Genomic DNA, 18,840 nt, shown 5'->3' with positions numbered 1-18,840 from the left:
GAAGGAGGGAAAAAAATTACAGTGAGGGAGGGATGCAAACCATAAGAGACTCTTAAGGACTGAGAACAAACTAAGGGTTGATGGGGGGTGGAAGAGAGGGGAAAGTGGGTAATGGGCATGGAGGAGGGCACCTGTTGGGATGAGCACTGGGTGTTGTATGGAAACCAATTTGACAATAAACTATATTTAATATAAAAAAGGAAATAGACATTAAAAATAATGCTTCAGTGAACAATTATAAACATTCTTGAAACAAATGACACAAAATAGAATGTCTCAGGGGATGAATAGAAAACCTCAGAAAAAAATAGAAGATATAAATAAGAATCTAAAGGAAATTTTAGAACTGAAAAGTAAAATACATGGAAAAAATAAAACTTTCAATGCATGGGCTCAATATCAGAATGGAGAGGGCAGGGATGCTTAGGTGGCTCAGTTGTTAAGCATCTGACTCTTGATTTCAGCCCAGGCCACGAACACGATTGTGAGATTGAGCCCTGCATTGGGCTCTGTGTTCAGCCTGGAGGCTGTTTGGGATTCTCTCTCTCCCTCTCTGTCTGCCCTTCCCCTACTCGTGCACATGCTCTCTCACTCTCTTTTTCAAAGTAAACATTAAAAACAAAAAAGAACAGAGACGGCAGGAGAAAATAATCAGTGAATATGGAATAATAGAAATTACACAATCTAAATAACAAAGAAAATTTTCTGAAAAAAAAAAGCCACTCTCAGGAATATGTGGTAATAAAGTAAAAGATGAAAAACTGAGGTCATCAGAGACCCCAAAGGAGAGGAGAAAGAGTATGGAGCTGAAAAAATATCAAATGAATACCTTGATACTGAAAATACCCCCATTTGGCAAAGGAGACACTAAAAACTTACAGGTTCAAGAAGCTGAACAAATTCAAAACAGGATAAACTCAGACAATCTCCAATATATAAATCTCAAACAATTCCAAGACATACCTTGGTTCGTTTTATATATACATACATACACATGTATGAAATGTATTATCTAGAGTAACCACTAAAAAACCTATACAGGGAGGTATGCTGAAAAACGCTATAGATAAATCAAAATGGAATTTGAAAGTATATTTAAGCAATCCATAAGAAGGCAGGAAAAGGAAACTAAAACATGAGAAAAGAAGAAACAGGAACAAATGATAAAATAGCAGACTTAAGTCTTAATATATTAATAATTACTTCAAATTGTATAAATACTGAAAATGGCAGATGAAAAATATCACTAAACTTTATGGTGTTTATACAATGTCTTCCACAAAACACAGAGGATACTTCCCTTCTCATTTTATGAAGCCAACATTACTTTGATACCTAAACCAGACAAAGACAGTATAAACAAAATTAAATAGAATTCAACAATGCACACCAAGAGTCATACACCATAACCAAATGGGATCTTTTCCAGGAATACAGTACTGGCCCAATATTCTAAAATTAATCAACATAATTTACCATATTAACAATGGAAAGAAGAAAAAAATCACATGATATTATTAATTGGCACAGAAAAAAGCTTTTGCTAAAATACAACAATCATTTATGATTAAACATTTCAGAAAATTAGCAATATAACAGGATGTCCTTGACTTGATAGCGAGTATTTACAAAACCCTACAGCAATAGGATTATCATAGGTGAAAGACTGAATGTTTTCCTCCTAAAATCTGGAACCAGGCAAATACGTACACTCTCACTACTGCTAGTCAACATATTCCCAGGACATCTAGTCAGTTCAACTAAGAAACAAAAGTAAATAAAAGACATATAGATTGGAAAGGTAGAAGGAAAAAAAAAAAGTCCTTACTTGCAGGTGACATACAGTGGTTGGCATAGAAAATTCTACAAAATCTGACAAACAGGCTAACCAAACATCAAACAAAAAACATCTTCTGGGCGTAATAAGTGCATTCAGCAAAGTCACAGAATATTGCATCATAAAAATATCAATTGTATTTAAACACTCGCAATGAACATGAGGAAACTGAAGTTTAAACTGTAACACCATTTGCAACTGTTCAAAAAGAAATAAAACTGTTACAAATCAGAGAACTAAATACAAAGCTTGTTCACTGAAAACTACAAGATTCTGATGAAAATCATCAAAAAGATGTAAATAGGTGGGGTCTTATTTTGTATTGCTATATTGGAAGACCACATGGGAAAGATGTTGATTTCTCCAGTGGATATATAGGGTTATCACAATTCCCATTGAAATTACTGTAAGACTTTTTATAAATATAGAGAAGATTATTCCAAAACTTATAGGGGAAGACAAAGGAACTAGAGTAGCTAAAAGAAATCTGGGGGCGCCTGGGTGGCGCAGTCGGTTAAGCGTCCGACTTCAGCCAGGTCACGATCTCGCGGTCCGTGAGTTCGAGCCCCGCGTCGGGCTCTGGGCTGATGGCTCAGAGCCTGGAGCCTGTTTCCGATTCTGTGTCTCCCTCTCTCTCTGCCCCTCCCCCGTTCATGCTCTGTCTCTCTCTGTCCCAAAAATAAATAAACGTTGAAAAAAAAAAAATTAAAAAAAAAAAGAAATCTGAAAAAAGAAAAAAAAACCAGGAGTAATCACTTTGAGAGCTATTATGTAGAGAGTCAGACTGTCAGGACAATAGACACAGAGATCAATGGAATCAAATAGAAATCTCAGAAATAGTTCCACCCTAGTAAAGCCAACTCTTTTTTGACAAAGTTTGTAAAGCAAATCAATGGAGGAGGTAGAATCTCTTCAGCAAAAGGTCCTGAAACTATCCAGCAAAAAAATACAAAAAAAAAAAAAGAAACTCAACCTAAATCTCAATGCTTTTACCAAATTCATGTCCAAATTAACTCAAAATAGATCATGGGTGTCAGTGTAGAATGCAAAACTATAATACATTTAGATGAAACAGCAAATATCTTAGGATCTTGGGCTAAGGCAAAGAATTCTTCCACTTGACATCAGTTCATTTGACATGACTAATAAAATAAAAGACAAAGTTGATAAATCGGACTTCATTGAAATTGAAAATGCTTAACTCTACCGAAGTCTCATTATGAGGATGAAAAGACAAGCTGCAAATTGGGAGGAGACACTGGCAAACCGACAGAGGACTAGCGTCTGGAAAAATAAAGAGTTCTGAGAACTCAACAATAATAACCCAAGCAATTCAATCAGAAAATAGGCGAAAGGTAGGAAGAGACATCTCACCAAAGACAATATACGGGTGATAAATAAGCATTTGAGAGATGTGTGGCATCATTAATCATTCAAGAAATGCAAATGAAACTATAATGAAATATCATTTCATTCGATTAGAATGGCTAAACCTAAAACAATAATTACGTCGCCAGAAAGCTGGCAAAGGATATAAGGAATACTGGATCATTAATACATTGCTGACGGGAATATTAAACAATATAACACTCTCGAAAACAATTTGGCAATTTAAAAAAAGAACAAACATGCAACCTCCCTCAGGGGAAGCAATTGTACTCCTGGGATCAGTGAGAGAGATGAGAGGTCATTTTCTGGTGGAATAGTTCTGTATCTTGATTGCAGTGGTGCAAATTACACCTATGACAAAATGCCACATGAACACAAACATGCAATAGACTAATGTGTATTTCTGGTTTTGTTATTGTACTATAATTATGTGAGATGTAACTACTGGGGAAATTGAGGGAGGTGTGCATAGACATCAGATTCTGCTACGCTATCTTTGTAACTACCTATGAGTCTATAATTATTTCAAAATAAAATTTAAAAAATGAGATACTAGTACTTTGAATTCATACATCGGAAAAATGTGGGATCCTCTGTTTTCTAAGAAAATAAAATTTTTGAATATAGTTTTGGGGAAAGAAAAGCGATGCCCACGATGATTCAGCCCATTAAAATGTACATTCTGGTTGCACGCTGAACATATAATCCTACCTTTTGGGAGTTACTGAGAATGAGGCAGGTTGTGTTCACGAAGCATGGACATAAAGGGAAATCTACTGACTCTGCTCGAGTAGGGCAAATTGTGACTGTTCTGCCAGCTCTTTGAGGAAGGGTGAGTAACAACGCACAGGTGGATATGTTTAATTTAAGTTCCATATTTTCTTTATTGTGTTTTGTAACTATCTGTTTTCAAATTCATGAGATAACAAAGTAAGATTGTTGGGTAAACAACTATGTCGAGAGGATGATGTCAACTTTAATAACGAACGTGTTTATGTCTCTACAAACTACACAAATGTTTGTTTTTCACGTTCATATAAGATAGTGTACATATTACCTCTCCAAAGTGATTTTGAGCTCGTTCTATTCAGTCAAACCCAAGTGATGGTTCTGATACTAGGGCTTTCTCTACCCCATCACCATTTCCTCTCTAAGAGAGCCAATATTCCACTTTTCTTCTTGGGGCCTCGTAAATCTTAAAATAGAATGGCTATTATCCACATAGGGTAATTCAGATAGAACTAGGTAAATTACAGAACGGTGTAAGAAGAATCCAATGATTCCCTATGTACTTCTGTAGCATCCATGTACTGAGAGAGTTGAGATATACGACCTTAGTTCTTGGTCTGAGGATGCCCATGGGATTTGTTATAGGGCATGTGGGTAAGTAGAGTCATTCTACTGATTACTCAGAATGCCATCCCTTAACGTGTGCAGAGAAAAAAAAAAACTATAAAGAATTACATGAAGGGGAACCTAAGTGGCTTAGTTGGTTGAACATCTGACTCTTAAATTGGCTCAGGTCATGATCTCAGGGTTCGTGGGTTCGGGCCCCACATCGGGCTCTGGCCTGACAGCAGGGAGCCTGCTTGGGATTCTCTTTCTCCCTCTCTCTCTGCCCCTCCCCCCCCTTTGTCTCAAAATAAACAAATTAACCTAAAACAAGAAGAGTTACATGAAGATATTAGCAGAGGTTGTCTCTCTGTAGCGAGTTTCATTGATACTTTTCTGTGTTTTCTAAATTTATATTATGATTAATACATACTGCTTTTATCTGAATATATAGTTGTTGGGTTAATGTATGTTAAGATATATGCATTTTATGTATATTTGATATACACATCAAATATATTTCTTATCAAATATATATATGACTTTACTTAGATAGTATTTTCTCTAGTTTTTTTCTCAACTTGCTCCCAGAATCTCTTTCAGTCTCTTCTAGTGTTTACCAAATCATGAAATCTGGGCAGAAAGCCTTTTCGTGTGAGTGGGGTTGATTCTGCTTATGTGTTTTTAGCATGAGAGGAACGTGCTGAGATTTGGAAACAGCCTCAAGTCTTCTCTTCCCCATAATTGGTTTTATCTGCTATCTTTGTAAACTGACTAAATCTCACTACCTCTCTGCCCTCTTTTCCAGGGAGTTCCTAGCCTCAAATTACAGTGAAACCTACTACTCTACAAAAGGAGAGGCCGTCACCAGCTACCCTTCCACCACGGTATCTTATGGAACCTTCCCTTGTCTTCCGAAATTTTCTCATGGGATTTTGAAACGCAATCCAGCTGTACAGGCAGCTTCTGAAAATGTTATGTCAGAGGCGAATCTTACATTGAATACTGTCACGAATCATTCTAGAATAGAACACATGACCCTTCAAACTCTAAAGGAGGCTGACTACTGTCTCACAAGCAGATTGATGACTGTTAATGTATTTTTTCTTGACTAAACTGACTTCTGTGTACCCCAAATGGTGTTAAGTCTGGAGAAAGGGTAAAGCAGGAACCAAAGAAGTAGAAGGCACCCTGATGAGATTGTCATCGGGCTAAAGGGATAAAAACTAACGACATGAAACTATTTTAAAACCTCCATCTAATTGAGCCTTATGTGAGTCCTATTCCCCGGCCTAGGCCTTCTGCTGCACCAACATTGTGGTCTCTCCTTCATTCTCCAAATGAATTTTTGTTCATTTATCATCAATAATATTCCAGTGGATACAGGTTCTACTTTTACGGCCTTCCTTCCCTTTCCATGCCCTCTGTAGCCTTCTAACCGAAGATGACATTATTCCTTTTCACCAAAAGTATACTTTCTAAAAACCTATTTCCTGGTTAAGGCATGTGTCAATCATGGAATGTAAACCTTCAGCCAATCTTTGTAAAATAGAAATGGAAGAAAACTGGGCAACATGCTTTTATGCAGGGGGTGGCTGTTGGCCTAAGAGGGTCTGAGATCACATGGGGAGTGTCACTCATGGACAAAATGGAAAAGGTGATTACCTGATGGAACCATTACAGGCAGAGCACCACGTAGGGAGTGACAGGGATATCAACTTGACTGAAGCAAGGCCGCAGGAGGAAAGGGCTTGAGGGGACCTGGCTGGAGAGCGAAACCTAATTTTAGCAATCATCAACAACGTTGGCATGGGGCGCTTGAGTGACTCGGTCCGTTAGGTGTCCAACTCTTGATTTTGACTCAGGTCATGATCTCACAATTTCGTGAGTTTGAGCCCTGCCTGGGTTCTGTGCTGATGGGGCAGAGCCTGCTTGAGATTCTCCCTCTTTCTCTACCCCTCCCCCACTCGCACCATCTCTGTCTCTCTCAAAATAAATAAATGAACTTAAAAAAAAATTTTTTTTTAAAAATTGGATTGATTTCATAGGCAACTGGGGAAAAATAGTAATAACAACACGAGAAGGGTAGTTTGGTAGACATTTTAGGGTGGATGAAAGGAGAAATACTTAAGTGGAAAAGGGTCACATTTCGGAGACGGGATTCATCAACTAATACACTCCTAAATCTGTGAGGAAAGAATCCACATCCTGCTTCATACAAAGTAACGATGCAATTACAATAAAAGGATTCTGAAGGAGTTCAAAATTTTCCAAATGGCAGAGTGCAATGAGCGAATACATGAAGGAGCATGGGTGTAATTTGTGAGAATGCAGTGCTGATACATTGTGAACGTAAAATATGTGTATGGTGATATTTATGCAATATGAGCATATGTATTTATACCAATAGTCTCTTCATCTATTTTAGGATCACTGTTTTTACCAAGGATCCATCATACATGAATTTGATTCTTCTGCCAGTATCAGCACATGTAATGGTCTGAGGTATTGCACAGTTCTCTATTTGGTTTATAAGTTTGCTTAAGGCATTTTCAGAGACATTTGCTTTTCATCTTTCAAACAGCCTTATAAATGGAAAAAATCACGGGAAAAAGCTACTGCATATTTTCAGCATGAGTAGCCCTTCTAGCCCATCACTGATGTCCATTTCTGACAAAAAGATGTCTAATGCACAGCCCTAAGCAAGACAAATTTTTTGTCAAGGGATTCAGAGACTGCTGGGAATAATCTAGCCTGTCCTCTCATGTCAGAGACACTGAAATCAGAGACTAGCCTCTGAACATTCAATTTGCTGGTGATAGAACTCAATGGAAAAACCAGGTCTCCTGACTTCTAGGCCTGTGAATTCCCACCACAACACAAAAGTTCACAGCTTTTTGCTCTTCAGGAGTTTAGAGTCTTTAGAAATCAAAAAAGCCAGAAGTATAGTCTGTATCAGTTCCTTATAGATCTTGGGCTCAAGGATTAAAGAGGAAATGTGGGGTAGCAGGGCAGGAGAACAAGACATTTCCGCCTTCATTTATGAGTACTTTACTTAAGTAGATCCCAATATATTCAAGAATAAAGACTCTTTTAATGACAAAATTGCCATGTAATAGTATTTGTGCTTTCATATAGTTACTCTACAATTAAAGCATGATGGACATAAAAATTCACAAAATATTTGTGAGAACTCTGAGATTTCAAAGTAGAGATTGGGCTGGTAAGCTTCTGAAAATCTAGAGGAGTTGATTCTTACGCATGTTATTGATTCAAAGGCCACATATCACCTCACCTTTTTATCACTCAGAATACGTGTGCAGCCACATGCTCATGAGGCCTTGGTCTTATAGTTTCCTTTCTTAGCTAAGGAAAGTCAATAAAATGGAACAGAGAAATATGGTGAGAAATAAAGTAGTAAAATGGTATAGATCTTGAATATACATCATATTTCCATTTTCTGTAGGGGATTCTTCAGGGTATATAACCAAAGGTACCTCATCGAACCAGTGAAATATTCAGATGAGGGACAACATTTTGTGTTCAGATATAATCCAAAGGCACAGTTCGCTGCCAATTATTCTTGTACGGAACTCAATTTTACCAGGACAACTGATCCGAAGGATGCTATTAAAATCGTGGAAGACCTCAAAACAGAAGTAAGTGCCTTTTGGAAAAAATCGTCTTAATGTCAAGATAAGCCCCTTTTATTTCCTTTCTGATCTCAAAGGAGAGAAACGAGCACAACTAGTGAAATATACATGCCACCTGAGTCTGACTCTTCGTTGTTTGAAATCTAAAATGTCAAACTTTTTATCAACATAGAAAATGTTCGTTACCTACAGCAAATCTCAGTTTGTCCCATCAGTTTTAAGGAACGGGAATTTTTGCAACCCTACATGTGATTTATACCATCAGGGCTACAAGTGGTTGGAAAGAATGAAATTTGCAATGTCGTAAAACCTACCGAGCTATTGTTTCCCCTTGTCGTCACTGCCATCCATTTGTTGGGAGAGGAGGGATTTGCTGATGATAAGTCAAGGTCTCCCCCTTTCATCAGGCCAAATATTCTAATTATTAATTATTAAGGACAATTAAGAGTAATCGCAAGTTCAATTTCTGGCAGATGATTGCACCATGAGAGTCCTATGTGTTTTAAGCTTTCTTGTATGACTAGTGCATATCACCTCAAATCCTCACGAGGCGTTAGCCTTTAAAGATCCATGAGTGCCCATCTGCTTCACATATCCGTGGTCCAGATTGTGTCTGAAACTTACTAGGTGCCTAACTGATGTTTTTGATGGACTCAATCAATTAATAGATGATCACTAAAAAAAAAGTCCCCCCCAAAATGACTTAGTTAGATCTTTGAATAATACACCTCTGGTTTATTACTCGGAGAATATGCATGTACCTCAATAGATGACATTGAAAGCTGAAGACAGAATTTTCTGGTATTGTTGATTTATAAAAAAATAAGGATCTGTCATTAGCAACCTTTATACATTTCTTTGGAATTGAGACTACCACAAAGTAGGGGATTGAGAGACAGGAGAGGAGTAGAAGGAATACAATCAGTCCTATTAGCCAGTCCCACGATTTGCTCTCCACTCTTGATGAGTTGAGTGCTTTTTATACGAGCTATTTAGTAAGCATTTACTTTATAAATGAAAAAAAATTTAAAAACTGTATTCATGATTCTTTATTTATAACTCTTCTATTTATTTATTTAGAGTATAGCTGACAATGTTACATCAGTCTCAGGTGTACAACCTAGTGATTGAATATCTCCATACATCATGCTACACTCACCACAGGTGTTGCCACCCTCTGTCACCATGCAACGATACCGCAATGCCATTGACTATATTCCCTATGCTGTGCCTTTTGTTCCATGACTTATTCATTCCATAACTGGAAGCCTGTGTCTCCCAAACCCCTTCACCTATTTTGCCTCCTACACCCTCCTTCCCTATGACAACCATCAGTTTGATCTCTGTATTTATAGGTCTGATTCTGGTTTAACTTGTTTGTTTATTCGTTTATTTTGAATTTTAGATTCCACACCGAAGTGAAATGTTATTTGTCTTCCTCAGTCTGACTTATTTCACTTAGTATAATACCTTCTGGATTGATTCATACCGTTGTAAATGGCAAGATCGTATCCTTTCTTATGGCTGCATAATATCAGTGTGTGCGTGTGTGTGTTCGTGTGTGTGTGTCACATCTTCTTTACCCTTTCATCTACCAATAGCCACTTAGGATGCTTCCATATCTTGGCCATTGTAAATAATGCTGCAATAAATACAACTAATTTTACCCGAAAGACGATCTGATGTAAAGGGCCACATGTTTTAATAATATATGGGGCTTTCTTTAGATAAATTCCTGGAATTATTAGTTATACTCCTCTTCCTCACCTTCCCGGATCAATAATACTAACATTTCTTACCATGAAAATTTTAACGTCAAATGAGAAACATTGACCATAGTCTATTAAATTTTTCATAAATTTCCAGAACACCCACAAAGAAAAGTATGTGGAACTGTTCATTGTTGCTGATGAAAACGTGGTAAGTTTTCAGAGGAATATTTGCTCCTCATTCATACTTATAAAACTACAGTGATCCTAAAAAAGAGAAAAAAATATTTTAATCGGAATTCCATTTTGGGCTCAATGTTGTTTTTAGCTTCCCCAAACAGATTTATATAAGAGATGATAAGGTCCTTTGGCAGTATAGAAGACTAAGCCAAAATAGAATTCTCCTCCTTTTACTGAGCATATGGAAATGATGAACAACATACACAAAATTGAAAAAATGTGCACAATCTCTAGTTGAGCTCAGAAGAAAACACAGGAAATCTCCAAGTCCTAAAAATGAGAAGAGAATCTCTTGTCAGAGCAGTAAGTCAAATTCACAGGCTTGGTGACATATAGTATATAGAATGTGTTGAATAATGCCCAGAGCCATGATGAGCTGCCCCATCTCTGAAAAGGGAACCGGAGAATGTCTCCCTACTGAAACTGCAAAGAGAAAAGGAATGTTCTGTTTGTTTGTAGCGATAGGAAGGGGATATATTATGCACAGGAAAGCAAAAATGTTAAACACGTGTCATATAATGATGTGGAGCGTGATATATTTTTCTTTAGATACAGAAATGCCAAGCAAAGCTTTTAATGTAAAACTTGATTAGAAACTTGATAAACTGTTACAGCTCAAGTCAAAAATGTTCTATGAAGACATTTTCAGAATCTAAGATGCAACTAATCACATGAGGAAGAGTCAACTAACACAATGGGAAGGAGAATAAGCTCTCCAAGAACTGTAAACCAGCCACTGATATTTCATATTATATACCTAACAATAGAGTCAAAAAAGATGTGCAACAAAAAATAACAGAGTTACAGGCAGAGTAAGTTTTTTTCAGTTCTCCTCTATCAGGAAATTTTAGGTAAAGTAGGAAAAAATTCAACACAAGTAGAAAAGATCTGAGTCACATAAATATCGTTTTGATATAATCAATTGGTAGAATCTCCAAAACACACAAAATAGACAATCTATAATCTTTTCAAATGCAAATAAAATACTTCCAAAAATTAAACTGGTATTTGACCACAAAGAAAGTAAAAAGAAATAGAAAACAATAGATATAGGGGCGCCTGGGTGGCTCAGTCGGTTAAGCATCTGACTTCGGCTCAGGTCATGATCTCACAGTTCGTGAGTTCGAGCCCCGCGTTGGGCTCTGTGCTGACAGCTCAGAGCCTGGAGCCTGTTTCAGATTCTGTGTCTCCCTCTCTCTCTCTTTAACTCCCCCCCCCCACCCCGTTCATGCTCTGTCTCTCTCTGTCTCAAAAGTAAATAAACGTTAAAAAAAATTAAAAAAAAAAAAGAAAAAAGATATATATAATAAAGAGCACCCTTTTGTTTTTAAACCACAACCAAATTGGAAGTTATAACAAAAATTGATATATTAAGCCACTAAATGATCATTGGTTTGGAAACTAAAGCAAAGTACATTTCCAAATATTAACTGACTGAAGAAGTCAAATCGGAAATCATGAAACATTTATAACAGCAAAAAGAAAAGACTGGTATAGAGAAAACTTTAGATGCAGGAGGCATAGCAGTATTTGGAAGGATATTTGTAGTCTTAGACATTTCTATGAAAGAGAAAGAAAAATTTAATGAACTAAGAGTCTAACTGGAAAAGTTATAAAATGAAGCAGAATAAATCAAAAAAGGATAGAAAGGAGAAAAAACTCTTAATAATGCATGAAATTAATAAAAGACATGAGTCAAAAAGAAGCAATTGGTAGGTCAACAAAGCCAAATGCTCATTCCTCGAATAGATTGGTAAAATAGAGAAATCTCTGACAATAATTATTAAAAAAAAATAAAAGTACAAATAAAATTAGAAGCAAAAGGCAGCAGAACTATAAATATAGTACAGGTTACACATCAATAAAAAATATACGTACAACCTGTGCCAATACAGTTATGAGCAGAAGCATGCAGTAAAATGTTACCAAGCTGACTTGAAAAGAAATAGTAAACCCGAAAAAGATTGTAATGAATTTTAAAAATTAAATAAGCAGTCCACAGTCTCTCAACAAATGAAGACACTAGGCTCACATCCATTTAAACACAAATTTTGCCGAAATTTGCTTTAACAGATAATATCTCTTACAAACAAATTTGAAGAATAAGCAAAAGGAAAAATTCTTCGCACATGTTATACAGTTATTATACCTTTCGCATTAGATATCTACTGCTGTGTAACAAACAATCCCAAGCTTAGTGTGGTTCGCTTGTATAGCAGTTCCACTGGGCTAGCTGGCTGGTGTAAAAATGGCTTCAGACACTTGACTGATATGTAGTACAAGTATCAGTTGGCCATGTAAGCAGTAGGCTCACCTGTGCTTCTCATATGATAACTGGGCATCAAAATATCAAGAAAGATGCCAGGCTTCAGTATGTAAGATTTTTAAGCTCCTGCTTGTACTACAATTATTAATTAATGTCTCCTTAGCCAAACTAAGCCATAGAGTCAAGCCTAGAATCGATGTTGGAGGGAAATACACAAGGGTGTGGATATCTGGAAGAGGGATTTCTTAAGGATCATTACTGGAACGATCTATGATGACTTTGATAACAAATCCAGACAGGAAAGTAAAATTGTAAGATGATTTCACTTACCAAACCAACTGCAAAATCCTAAAACAATAGTTGCAAACCCAGTCCTTGCACAGATTCAAAGAAAGTTTACATGGCAATGGTTTATCCCAGGAATGAAATCATCTCAAATATTTCTGATAAAACTCTTAGCAAGCAAAAGATGGAAGAAAATAAAGAACATTTACCAAAATCATTCTATCCTGTATAAATATTAAACTTAAACTGTAATATTGGAAGTTTTTTCCTCCAAAAGTGAGAATAAGATACATTTATTTTCACTGTCAATAAATTTTATTTTAACATATTCACTGAAATTTTTAGTCACCATAATAAAACAAAATAAATGGGATCTATGTTAGTTTAAAAGAAAGACACAACATTATTGCATATTTTAAAAAATGAGTAGAAACTACAATTGTCAATTTTATATAAAAAAAAAGAAGTTGGTAAGATTTGGGCACTAGATAGGCTTACTTTAACATGTTTATGAGAACATGTTAACTCACTTTTAAAAGAGTGCTAAAATAATTTCTTTGCTCTTAACAATAAGTTATTAGTAAAAAGTAAGAACAATTCATTAAATTTAATATTTTACCCCAGGTACCAGGCAAATATTTGCTTGATATGATTTAGGGGCATTAAACTGGGCATAACTCTCACATAGGCTGCCTTAATATTGTCTTTAGATTTTTAAGTTTTTTTTAAAGAGAAGTTCCTATAGTAAATCATTCATTTTCATTTAACAAATAGTTAATGAGCATCTAATATGCTAGATGCTGAGTGTTGAATGTATATATTTACAATTATATGAGTAATATATTCATACATACATACATGTATATGTTAGCTGAGTATAGAGGGTAACAGCAAGAACAATGTAGAGTTATTGTATTCTGGTAAGACAGAATAGAAAAACAAAGGCAGCTTTTGGAAAACATGTTGAGGAGTTTACATATCTTGAAGACGATGTGATGAATTTTAAGCAGGTGAGTAAGGATATGGATGTATACAACCATACCCAGCAAGTTGAAAGGATAAGCAGAACACAGGTATCTAGATACTGGGGAAGACTAACCATTAATAAAGACTAACCATTAATAAGGATGCAAAGACTCTGTACGCATTTGTCTTCCTTACCCCCATCTGTGGAAATCACTGATTGATAAAGTACCCTATCCCTATGATCTCTAAGATACTCTCAGAGCCCTTCTTTCTTGGGGGTTCTGGGTGACTCGGTCAGTTAAGTGTCTGACTCTTGGTTTGGGCTAAGATCGTGATCTCATGGTTCATGAGTTTGAGCCCCATGTCAGGCTTTGTGCTGACAACACAGAGCCTCGTTGAGAGTCTCTCTCTCTCTCTCTCTCTCTCTCTCTCCCCCGCCTCCCCTGTTCACTCTCTTTGTCACTCTTTCAAAATAAATGAATAAACATTTTAAAAAATAGAAAGATTTTAAAAAATTTTAAGTGTATTTATTTATTTTGTGAGAGAACGTAAAAGCATGAGCTGGGGATGGGCAGAGGGAGAGGGAGAGAGAGAATCCCAAGCAGACTCCATGCTGTCCGCCCACAGCCCAACTCAGTGTTTGAGCTCATGAACCTTGAGATCACGACCCGAGCCAAAATCAAGAGTCCAACACTTAGCCAACTGAGCCACCCAGGTACCCCAGTCTCAGGATCTTTCTCAACTGTATTTTAGGCAAGCTCTACCAACTGGTCACCAACAATTCTGGTGTGAAACCATATTTGCCATCCAGAATTTAAGGGAATGGTGGAAAAAAGGAACCTCTGTACAATGAAACACTAGGAGTGATAGGGTATTGGACACAAAGGTGATAAGAAATTTCTTGAAAGATAAAATGGTCAATATTAAAGGTAGATGAGATGACTAGGAAGATGAGGAAAAGGTGTTCAATGGACTGGATAAGCAGGAGGACATTTATGTGCCTGTCAAGAATAGTTTCTGTGGAATAGAGGCAGTTAAACTAATGAGTATGGGTTGAGGGATGAATGAGAGATAAGTGAAGAGAGTCTAACGTTATATCTTTGAGGTATTTAGGTATGTGAGACAACAGGAGAGCAATGGAATAGTAAATAGAGGATATTTGTAGGATTCAGAAAAGCCATATTTCTTTTTATTCTTATTATGAAACAAGCTTGATCATTTGCATTTATCCCTACAGGATACTTTTGTTATTATAAAGTATATTTTATCAGGTCTCAGTCGATAATGCCAACAACAAGGTCCACAAATGGGGAGTCCATTTCTTAGAAAGGAACAAAAGACAGAATAGGCTGGAGCAGGAAGGTCCGCTTTGTTTTCTCAGCCTTTCCCTGGAGAGAAGGGGTGTCACAGTTTCCTGCCCCTCTCCATCACATCTCTGGCTGCAGGGTGGTCTTTGATTACATTCCGTAGTTTGTTACTACCATGGATACAGAAGGGCTGATAAAGTTTCCGGAGTTTTTTTTGCAATATAAGGATTTCTGTGACACTTTAATATGTTTTGCTTCATCAGCATGATAAATATGGACTCTAAAGAACACTTATCAGTTGGTTTAATAAATCAACGTAATGCAATATGTTGTGATGTGAAAAGGGAACGAGGTTATGAAGAAAATCTTAAAAGTAGTGCTAAGCTGAAGCATGTCTTTAGAAACTGCTGTATGTAGTGATTTCATATCAAAAATGTAATTCTGCATAAATTGCCATGATTTTTAGCTGACCAGAAAGAATACCAATAAGTTTCCCCCCCACCCTGGAAATATCTCACAGTAGGTGATTTTGTTGAGTTTATATCATCTGTTATTAATGAATGTTGATCTGATGTTTTATTTCCAGTGTCGCAGGAATAATCATCCTCACAGTAAAATAAGGAATCGAATTTGGGGAATGGTCAATTTTGTCAACATGGTAAGATCTGATAACGTTTGAATCAATCTAAGAATACAAATGGAAAATACCTTTTAGGGTAGATATCTCCTGGGTTTTGTGGTAAGCTCAGTATTGAGAAGGCCCAAAACACAGAAATTCACTGCATAGACTAACGAACCAAAATCCATTGAAAACTGTAAGGCGATACAGGAAACACAGCTCTGAGATTTTGGGTTTTGAAGTGAATGACATTTAACATCTAAATAAATTTCAAATATTGGTTAGTAACCACAAAATTTATAAAGCAACATATAAAGACTTGAAAACTCATCACGCATAAATCAAATCCATTAATACATTTAAAATCACTGTTCCAGAACCTAGCACTGTTGGAGACTTTGTCCCTGCTTCACCCACCTTGTCCCTGCACCCTCAACTTCAGGCCTTTGCTAAGAGCCAGAGCTGAAAGGTCTGCACTCACAATTCTTATCTCTCCTTCAGTAGTAATCTGTTTTTGTTTGCTAATTCAGTGATCTCTAGCCTGGTTAGGGGACCCAGAGAGTTTTGTTACTCTGATCTATCCTGTTTTAGGAAAGCTCTGCCCATGGGGTCTTTGGGTAGATTATTCTCATCGTTTATGTTCTTCCTTCACTGGTAGGAGACCTCGAAGGCTCTGGCCTTAGGACAGCTTCCTGTCTGTCCTCCAGGGGCAGAAGGTTTTTGTTTGTTTGTTTTTCTGGTTTTTCTTTTCCCTTCTTTCAGTAACAATAGGTTTTCACTTGAGTTCTGGGAGAATAAAAAAAAAAAAATGCCCTACCCTCAGCAATCGATATGCCATCCAGACAGATCATCAATAAAGACTGGATTTGAACAACACTATAGACCAAATGAAACCAACAGGTATATGCAGAATTTTTCACCCAAGAGCAACAGAATACACCTTTTCCAGAGCAGAAGAGGCATTTCATGATATATATTATAGAGTAGGCCACAGAGCAAATCTCAACAAATTCAAGAAGATGGGAATGATACCAAGTATCTTTTCCTGCCACAGTGGTATGAAACTAAAAAAGCAACGCCAGCCAAATTAATGGAAAATTTATAAATATGCAGAAATTCAAGAGCACATTCCTGAACAGCAAGTGGACCAACGGATAAATGAAAGGCATAAGAAGAAAATCTTGGTACAAAAAATGGAAACAAAACCTACCAAAACATATGAGATACAACAAAAGGAGCTCTGGGAGGAAAGTTTATAGCTACAAATGCAAACATATATCAATTAAAAAGAAAGTATCAATAAACAACTAACCTTCTGCCTTAAGGAACTGCAGAAAGGGCAAACTAAGCCCGTAGTGAGCACGAGGAAAGAAGGGACAATGAGATAAGAACAGGAAAAATATTTCTTTCTGAAGGTCACACAGCAGCTTAGTGCTTTTGTTTTTCTGGAGAACAAGAGTCTGGTAGGTTTAAAGATGTTCCCAAGTCAACAGTTTCTCTCATCCTTCAAGCCTATCCCACCAGAGGAGGGGACCTCCAAGTCTCCCATTCTGCCCTCCATGGTTTCATGGGGCATGCAGAGGAGGCCCGTGGAGAAGATTCTGAGCATAGGCGTGAGATTCCTTATGCCTGTGTCTCTCAGAGGGTCCTACACTCATTCTATCACATGCCCTTTAGCAATTCCTTAAAAATGTCTGGTAAGTTCTTCTTATGTCTTGTATGGCGCTCAGCATCCTCTGCTGCTGGGAGATACTCCAGTACCATTTCTGCCTTAAAGAAGCAATCTTTCCCGAGATTTCAGGCATCATCTTACTTGCCCTGTTACCTCAGCTAACTTACGGTCCGATCTGATATGACTTTGTAGATTCTCTGGCTTTTTCTTTCTGTCAGGGTAGAAGCGATATTATTTCCAGTTTTGTACATCTGAGCCAGAAGTAGATATTCTCTGAGCTTTAAGCCTATTTCTATGGCTGTTAAAAACCCTCCCCATATTTTTCTAGAAGGGAGGAGCAATGTGGTGTGAAATAGTTATATCTCATAGTCACCTATGTGGGTTTTTTTCCTGTTTCTTTTTATTGATTGATTTTCTCCCTTTTCTCCACCTCCATACCAGCATCTGTTGTCTCTTGTCTTTTTGATGATGGCCGTTCTAACAAGCATGAGATCATACCTCATCGTGATTTTAATTTGCATTATCCTAATGCCTAGTGATGTTGAACATCTTTTCATGCACTTATTGGCCTTTCATGCATCTTTTTTGAAAAACAGGTCTGTTTAGGTACTTTGCCCATTTTTGAATTAGGTTATTTGTATTTTTTTTTTGCTATTGAGTTGATGGGTTGTTTAGGTGTGTTGGATATTAACCCCTTATCAGATATATGGCTTGTAAATATGTTTTCCCATTCCATCTTTTCACTTTTTTAATGGACTCTTTTGCTGTGTAGAAGCTTTGAGATGCAGTCCCGTTTCTTATTTCTTATTTTATTGCTTTTGCTTTTAGGCATCATATCCAAAAAATCATTACCAAGACCCATGTTAAGGAGCTTTAGTTTTGTTTTCTTCTAGGATCTTCATAGTAAGACTCAACATGTAAGTCTTTAATCCACTTTGAATTCATTTTTGTGAGTGGCATAAGTTACTGGTTCATCTTCATTCATTTATTTACATGTGAATACCCAATCATCTCAGCGTCATACATTGAAGAGATAATGTTTTGTCCACTGAGTGTTCTTGGCTTCCTTGTCAAATATTAGGTAACTGTATATGCCTCGGTTCATTTCTGGGCTCTTGCTTCTGTTCCATTGGACTATTTGTCTCTTTATATGCTAGTCCCATACTGTTTTGATGACTTTAGATTTACATAAAACTTAACATCAGGAAGTGTGATGCTCCTGCTTTGTCTCTCTCAGGATTTTTTTTTCTTGGCTATTTGGGTGTTTTTTGGTTCTATATAAACTTTAGGAGTTTGTTTTCTACTTTCATAAAAACTGTCACTGGAATCTTGATAGGGATTGCATTGACTATATAGATGGCTTTCAGTAGTATTTGCATTTTAACATTATTAATTCTTCCACTCAATGGACAGAGGATACCTTTGCATTTATCTGTGTCTTCTTTGATTTATTTTATCAACTTATACTTTTAAGCATACATATCTTTCAGCTCCTTATTAACTTTATTCCTAAGTATTTTATTATTTTTGACGTTCGTGTATGTGGGGGATAAATATTTTTATTT

General features: G+C 36.7%; 1 protein-coding gene across 1 annotated transcript in view; it reads left to right on the top strand.

The window, feature by feature from the left end:
• ADAM7 (ADAM metallopeptidase domain 7) overlaps positions 1 to 18,840 on the top strand; it is a 65,003-nt gene that overhangs the window by 15,772 nt on the left and 30,391 nt on the right. The window contains exons 4-8 of the mRNA XM_043554124.1: positions 5,367 to 5,445; positions 6,987 to 7,063; positions 8,025 to 8,217; positions 10,078 to 10,131; positions 15,571 to 15,642. Coding sequence (XP_043410059.1) covers positions 5,367 to 5,445; positions 6,987 to 7,063; positions 8,025 to 8,217; positions 10,078 to 10,131; positions 15,571 to 15,642 — 475 coding nt within the window. The remainder of the gene's footprint in view (positions 1 to 5,366; positions 5,446 to 6,986; positions 7,064 to 8,024; positions 8,218 to 10,077; positions 10,132 to 15,570; positions 15,643 to 18,840) is intronic.

This window comes from Prionailurus bengalensis, chromosome B1 (genome assembly GCF_016509475.1).
Source record: "Prionailurus bengalensis isolate Pbe53 chromosome B1, Fcat_Pben_1.1_paternal_pri, whole genome shotgun sequence".
Lineage (NCBI taxonomy): Eukaryota > Metazoa > Chordata > Mammalia > Carnivora > Felidae > Prionailurus > Prionailurus bengalensis.
This window is presented reverse-complemented; position numbering and strand designations above follow the sequence as displayed.